This window comes from Lagopus muta, chromosome 2 (assembly GCF_023343835.1).
Source record: "Lagopus muta isolate bLagMut1 chromosome 2, bLagMut1 primary, whole genome shotgun sequence".
NCBI classification, from domain to species: domain Eukaryota; kingdom Metazoa; phylum Chordata; class Aves; order Galliformes; family Phasianidae; genus Lagopus; species Lagopus muta.
The window spans coordinates 44,194,775-44,202,207 of record NC_064434.1 but is presented as its reverse complement, the minus strand read 5'-3'; the positions used below and the strand labels follow the sequence as shown (position 1 = coordinate 44,202,207).

Below are 7,433 nucleotides of genomic sequence, written 5' to 3'. Positions count from 1 at the left end.
TGGCCTTGAACAACCCCTCTGGGCAGACTTCCATAACCCTCTCAGCGAAAATTTACCTCCTAACATCCAATTCAAATCTCCCCTCCTTAAAACTGTTCCCCCTTGTCCTATCACTATCTACTAGTGTAGATAAAGGCATAACGCTCCCTGCTCTCAGTAGGTATTCCATGCTCAAAGCTGATGTTTCTGTTACTCCTTGCTGTATGTTCTCTGTTGGATCCAGCACAATGTATTTTCCCCTAAGGCTATGCATCTTCTTGGGGGACCATAGGGAGGGGAGGTCATTTGCTGCCTGTCCCAGAAAGTGCACATTTTGCAGAAGTTCTGGAAATTTGCTTGGCTCTATTTCCCAAAAACCATCTCAAAAGGGCTGAGATCATTCCCCTAGTCAAACTGGAGCTGAAAACATTATGCTGAAATTCTAATTTGCTTCTCTTCTTAACAGGAATTGCTCACAGTCAGGTGTCTTTGCAGCTGATTCCTGGGGGAAGAAATTAGTTCATAACTCACTTGTCAAAACTGAGAGGATGCTGGAGAGGTGCAACTGATGAAGGTACCACCTTAATTCCCACTGATTCTTGTGCTAGCCCAGATAAGGCTTCCAGTTGTTCCCAGTATTTCCTCAGATCCTTCTCTACCAATGCTCCCTTTTTCTCTGTCTCTGGAATCCCCATTTGGTTCTTAACAGACAGACTTGCATTTAAAAGAGATGGGGGAGAGCAACAAGAGGTTCAATAGCTGGTTAAAATACAAAAGCAAGAAGAAAACATTGAGTAAAATTCACAAAGTGTTCTTTATCAGGGTGGCTTTCAGCAGCATCCTCCCAGAATGCGTTAACTAGTGTTGTGGGAAGGGAATCATAGAACTGCAGAATCACCAAGGTTGGAAAAGACCTCCAGGATCATCCACCTCCCACCAATATTTCCCCACTAAATCATGTCCCTAACTACAACATCTACATGCGTGTCGAACACCTTCAGAGGCAGTGATCCCCCACCTCTCTGGCAGCCCATTCCAGTGCCTGACCACTCTTTTGGAGAACAAATTCAAGCTTTCCCCAAAACCCCAATTTCTCAAGGTTTAGACTTTGACAGAAGTTCTAAAGTGAGTTCGGGATCTTCCCACTCTTCGAGCTTTGCTCCTCACGCTCCTGCTCTTAAGACCTGCCCCACAGCCTTACCACCCGCCAGCCCCTCTCCCGGCCCCACGTACCCGCTGAGCCACCGCCGCCCCCTCCCCCGACGGGCCTCGGTGCTCGGGGGGCAGCGCGGCCCCTCCCCGGCCGGCCCCGCTCGGGGCGGGGTTTCCCCACTTTTCAGGCCGGCCGCGGGCCCGACCCGCCGGCGGCATGAGCCCTGCGGCGGGGCCGCGATGCCCAAGGAGCGGCCGCTGTGGCGGGGCGCGGCTTTCCGTCTTTGCGTGCTCTCGGCCGCGCTGCTGCTGTGCCTGCAGCTGGCCGTGCGGCGTTCGTGGTGCCCGGAGGAGAGACCCCGGCTGCCCGCCGTTGCGGCGTCGGGGCGGGCGGTCCCTCAGCCCCGCGGCACGGCGGCGGCCTCGGGGCGGCGGCGGGTGACCTACGTGCGGAGCGGGCGGCGGGGCGGCCGGCCGGGCAGGAAGGTAGGGCAGGGACGGGCGGGGGGCCTGGGGCAGCCCCAGCTCGCGGGTGCGACGCTTGGTTTCTGGAAGGAACGAGAGGATTGGGATCCTTGTCGTGGGGTGTTCTTAGCAGCCTTGCTGTCGGGGCTGATGCTTTGTGTGGAGCTGGCGCTTGGGGAAGCTGGAACGGCCGTGTGGGAATCGCACTGCTTATCCCTAGAGCTGGGGCCTGAGCAGAGTGAATAGCTGCTGCCTTAGCAAGAGTAAAGCCATAGGCTTCTGTGGAATGGGCCAAGCGTGGTGCTGGTGTTAAAGTGAAGCTTATTTAGAGCTGAGTTGGTGAGTGAACTCTGGGGTGGTTTGAATTCAGAGTTTTGCCTCTTCCTCCGTGAGGAGCTGTGTTGGAGAAAGGGAAGTTCTGGTTCTGCCCCAGCTTTCCTGGATGGTTTGGAAGGGGAAATTATTGAATGCCACGTTCCTCCAGCACTGCCAGAAGTGAGGAAGGCATTGTCGTGTGGTGCCATTGTTAGAGGCTTGGGGAGACCGTACTGTGCTCGTTCAGCTCTCTGAAAGGAGGTTGCAGTGAGTGAGGGTTGGCCTCTTCTGGGTAACAGCAATAGGCTGGGAAGGAATGGCATCAAGTTGCACCAAGGGGGGTTCAGGTTGGATGTTAGGAAAAATTTCTTCTTCGGGAGATTGATGAGGCAGTGGCACAGGCTGCCCAGGAAGGTGGTGGAGTCACCATCCCTCCAGGCGTTCGAGAAATGTGGAGATGTGGCACTGAGGGATGTGGTTAGTAGGCATGGGGGGGATGGGCTGATGGTTGGACTAGATGGCCTTAGTGGCCTTTTCCAACCTTAATGATTCTGTAAGGACTACTGGCCTTGCAGTGTGCTGTGATGTAGACACCTGGTTGAGGTGCCTGGGTCTTGCAGTGTCAGTTCTTCTGATTTTGAGGTTAAGTTACTTTGTATTTCCCCAACCTCCAGATTTTGAGTGACTGTAATTCCAGAGAAGCCGTGGATACCCTATCCCTGGAGGTGCTCAAGGCCAGGTTGGATGGGCCCTGGGCAGCTGAGTTGGGAGGTGGCAGCCCTGTCTACAGCACAGGCTGGGACTGGGTGGGCTTTGAGATCTGTTCTATCCTGAGCCATTCTGTGATTTGAATTATGAAATAATTTCAGCATTCATATGAAAAACAGTTGTAACCATGTGAATTCAAGTAGTTTTTTGAAAGCACGCACTAAGCATGGCATTGAACACAGGAGACCAAAGTAAAGCATACACTAAACCAACATTACTATTTTTCTGAGGCAGTCCTAAGTTGGGAACCAGCAATATGAGAGTGCACACCATGTGGCCCTTTGCATCAGCATCCTTCCACCCATGTGGAAAGACACCTGGCTAGGACACAGAGATTTGGGCTGGGGAAGAGGGGTGGAACCCTGAGAGCAAGGGCCAGGCAGCTCAGCTGTGCCAGGTTGTGACTGCATTTCACCAGTTTTTAGATGCTTTTGTGTCTTCTGTTTGTTTGCAAAGCACTGTCAGTCCATTTCTGGAGTCTGCAGAGGCTTTCAAGAGTGTTTTTCCCCCACTGGTGGTTTTGTTGCTGTTGTTGGAATATATTGTGATGTGTGAGCCAGCAGGATGGCAGTAATAAAAAAAATCAGTGAGAGCCAGCTTTGCTGTGTTTTCTCAGTGCCATTTCATTACAACTCTGCTTCCACTTACATCACTGGCGTAAAACAAAAGACAGATGAATAGAATATTTCCACAAGTCTAGTTGAATATTTTATTTTCTGGCCATGTAAAAGAAATTGCAGTGACGTGCAGGGAAATTATTGTTGACTACTTGGAATCATGTTAAAGCTTTCTGAAGCAGAGCTGTAGTCAAGCAAACAGCACGAAAAGGGAGGAAAACCATACCCAGACAGGGTGGGAAGGATGGGAGTTAGCCCGTAAAATGGTCCTTGTGTCTGCAGTAAATTGCTGGTGTAAACATGCTTTATTTGTGATTGCTGATAAATTTGTGTCAGTGGGGAAAGTGACTGCATGGCAGATGAAAAGGTTTTGCCACCGAGGTTACAAGTGTCTGTCCCTTAGCACTTGGTGTTCAGGCACAAAGAATGCTAATTGAAAATCACTGAAAACCAGGTGCTGTTGGTCTTGCTGACAAATAATAGTCAAAAATTGATAGGATAGAATTGTAGAATGGCCTGGATTGAAACGGACCTCAATGATCATGTAGTTTCAACCCTCCTGCTGCAGGCACGTTGCCAACCACCAGACCAGGCTGCCCAGAGCCACATCCAGCCTGGCCTTGAATGCCTCCAGGGATGGGGCATTCACAGCCTCCTTGGGCAACCTGTTCCAGTGTGTCACCACCCTCTGTGTGGAAAAACTTCCTTCTAATACCTAACCTAAGCCTCCTCTGTCTCAATTTAAAACTATTCCCCTTCATCCTATTATCAAGAGATTTATGTTTATAAAATGACTCTAAACTCTGCTGGTGCTAAGTGTTGCTATGGGAACACACGGAATATATAGCAAAACTTCAGCTATATGTAAGCAGTTAGAATTCTGACATGTACCTGCTCATGCAGTAGGTATTGGTGAGATCCACATCCATGTAGTGCAGCAGTATGGGTGGGAAGTTTGAAAATGTTATTGCAGACTCTGATAATTAAAAAAATAATAAAATGTTGCATTTGGAATTTGAAATAACAGCAAATTCTTATCACAGTGGTTGTGATAAAAAGTTATGTTAGGTTCTTGTGTTTTGAAATAGAAGGGGAGGAAGGCTTTTCAATGAGTCTGGTTAGGAGAAGTTGGATTTACTTGACTTTTGGACAGATTTATTTCCGTGTAGGAGGAGAAAAAAATAGTTATGGCGCAGTGCAGTTACATACAAAAAGCAAATAACAAAACCCATCAGATTTTAGTCTGGGCAGATGTTTTAGGTTCCTGAAGCTCGCAGTCTCAGAGCTGTTTCTCTGATAAAAACCGAAGATTGACTTATTGTGTTCTGCCCAGGTTTAGCTGAGTTTTGCAGTCCAGGGTTCCCTGAACATGGGCTTGGCGTAATGCTTCCATCCCTGGGCTGTAGCCATAGGTGTATTTTCTGAAATGGTGCGTTCTGTGAGACTAGAAGCAAAGCACTAGATTCAATTTTAAAGCTGTAGTATCAGCAGTAAATCTTTGTCTCTTGGAGTTATTGAAAGATGGGGAGTATGGAACCTACATACCGAAGTGAACCTGGTGTTGTTTTGGATACTCTTTCACATCTATGGGTATAAAAATATTTGCCTTCAGTCATTTTGAATTCTACACATCTTCAAAGCAAATGTATTAGGTATTTTCATGGCGTACTTGTATGTATATTGTCTTCACGCTGATTTCTTTAAAAATCTATACAACTTTGGATGCTGCTTGAATAGAGAGTTACTCTGCATCTTGATAAGCAAGACCCAAAACTCTTGAAGAAAACCTGAGAAACTTCAGAAAGAGAAAACTCATTCCCAAGTCAAATAATGGCTTGTCAGATAGTGACTAATGTCTTAGCTTCTACGAATGTGAATCACAGCTATGATTTGGTTGCAAAAAAGCAGTGTAATGGTGAAGAGCTGGATATTATTTATTCTTTGGAGCATTGTTAGTTCTGGACTCCTCCAAGCTGATGACCTCAAAGGGAAGGAAAAGATGTGAAGGGGTAGAGGAAGGACCTCTGAGGAAAGCCTGAAAGGACCAGGACTTGCTTTAAACAGGGAAAAAAAAAAAAAAAAAAAAAAAAAAAAGTAGGTTACAAGAGGTGTGCATTTAAACTTGTCCAATTGAAAAAGAATTTTTTTGTTGTTGTTGTTTTGGAAGTGCATAATGACCAATTGTTCTGTAGGCCCACTGCAAGTGGGACAAGAAGTAACTGCTTTAATTTTCAGGCAAGATATTAGGAAAATATTTTAGCTTTCCAGCTGGGTAAGCAAAAGAAAGGCTCACAGAAAAAGTGTGAAGTATGTGAAGAGACATAACAGCAAAGGTATTAGTTGTGCTGCAAAGCACAGAGGTGGAGCTGAGTCAGTCTCCTAAGGTCATCTCCACATTTACCTGCCTGCCAGACTGCTTCTCTAATTGCAGAGCAGAATGTGATTATCCAAACTGGAATTTAGCCTGAACAACCATGTCAATATAATAAAAAGAGGTAATAGGGTCTTTTAAGACCGTAAGTGGTCATTGCTCTGGCTTAATCCCTCGCTAGAGAGACCAGACTCCACAATAATTGTCCTGTGCTGATTGAGTAGCCCCAGAGGAAGGAACATTACTCAACAACTTCTTTCCTTTAGTGCCTGGAGATCTCTTACCAAAGATAAACTGACCCGAAGTTTCTCAGATTGAGAGATTAGCATGAAGTAGCAGTTTATGGCTTCAGGCCATTAGTTCCTGGGGAACAGCTACAAGAGCCTCGTTTTTTGTTAGCTGTTGAGGCTAATGGCACAGGTTGGGACAGGTTATTGTGTTTGGAAGAAAACAGCAAACTTTTATTGATAACAGTTTTCAACAGCAGACAGTCACATGTTGGGAGTGCCAGCCAGCTGCTGCTGCGTGGAGGCAGCTGAGGGCTCCAAAGGTAGCCAAGCATGGACATCCCTTCCCAAAGTCATCAAAAAAGAGCAACGCTTCTGCTTTTTCAGCTGCAGATGAAGTGTGTTTATAGTAGACCATAAAGAGAAGATGGTCATCTTATTTCTGATCCTGATGTCACTTGTGAAGGTAATGGATCACAAGAATAACCTCGATTCCTACATGTCTAGAAGATTTGCCCTCCATGAATTTTTGAGAAGCTGCTGGGGAATTTTATCTTTCAGAAAGTCATTAAGGCTTTATGAGATTTAATTATATCCAGTAATACAGATTTCTTTCAAATACTTATTTGAGCAATATTTTCTTTCTTCTGTGAAGAGAATAACTTTTCCTAGATAGCTGTTTCACAGAAAAGGTAGTTGATTTTTTTTTTTTTTTTTTTTCAGTTAAATTAATTTCACTGTTTATGGACATAACCCAGATATGGAGATAGCAATTTCTCCTGCTGATTTCTTGTTACAGAATTGGCTGTTTTGACAGTTGCTCCAGCTTTTTCTTCAGCCAGGCATAAAGTATGGGCCTAATGCAGAAAGCAAGACCATCATGACCATAGTAGTGAGTGTAGGAAAGAAACCATACTGACTCAATCCCACTTGCTGTTCTTAGCTCAAACTATTGATCTGGGCTGCTGTCTAGGAGGCAGGAAAGTGGTAGCTGGGACAAGTAGATACCTTCCAGGAAGTCTCAAGATTGTTCCTATATGTTGCTGACCTTTAGCTGCTGTTTTTTTGTTTGTTTGTTTTCTTTTTTTCCTTCTAATGAGAAGAGTCTTTAATCTGGTGCTTGTGAGGGTTTCATCCCAGTGTGTTGTCAACTCATGTCTATGTTATCTGTCCAGGCAGGCCATTAGCAGAGCTGGGCATGGTGGGTGCTCACGTGCTACATGGCTCTTTTAAGCCACTTCTGCTGAACTGCAGGTGCAGTTCTGGTTGAAGTTCAACTGGTGGATGTTTGTTGTGAAACCAAAGCAAAGCTCAGCAGACCATGACGGGGGCTGTGGTACTGAAAAATCCAAAGGTGGTGAAGCATAAAACCCTGCAACAGCTTTGGTTGTTGTAGGCCACATTGTCCTTTTTCTGCTGCCCTAGCAAACCACAATGGTGAAGGCGTCATTGACTTCCACCAGTTTTCAACCATGTAGGAGGGTCAGTGTCTCTACTAAGCCTCCATTGATGTAAGTGATGGAGTGTAGGATCTGGGGC

General features: G+C 46.1%; 1 protein-coding gene across 1 annotated transcript in view; it reads left to right on the top strand.

Moving 5' to 3' along the window:
- Nucleotides 1-1,321: 1,321 nt before the first annotated feature.
- METTL24 (methyltransferase like 24) overlaps nucleotides 1,322-7,433 on the top strand; it is a 44,455-nt gene continuing 38,343 nt past the window's right edge. The window contains exon 1 of the mRNA XM_048935304.1: nucleotides 1,322-1,617. Within this exon, the coding sequence (XP_048791261.1) occupies nucleotides 1,372-1,617 (246 nt within the window). The 5' untranslated portion in view covers nucleotides 1,322-1,371. The remainder of the gene's footprint in view (nucleotides 1,618-7,433) is intronic.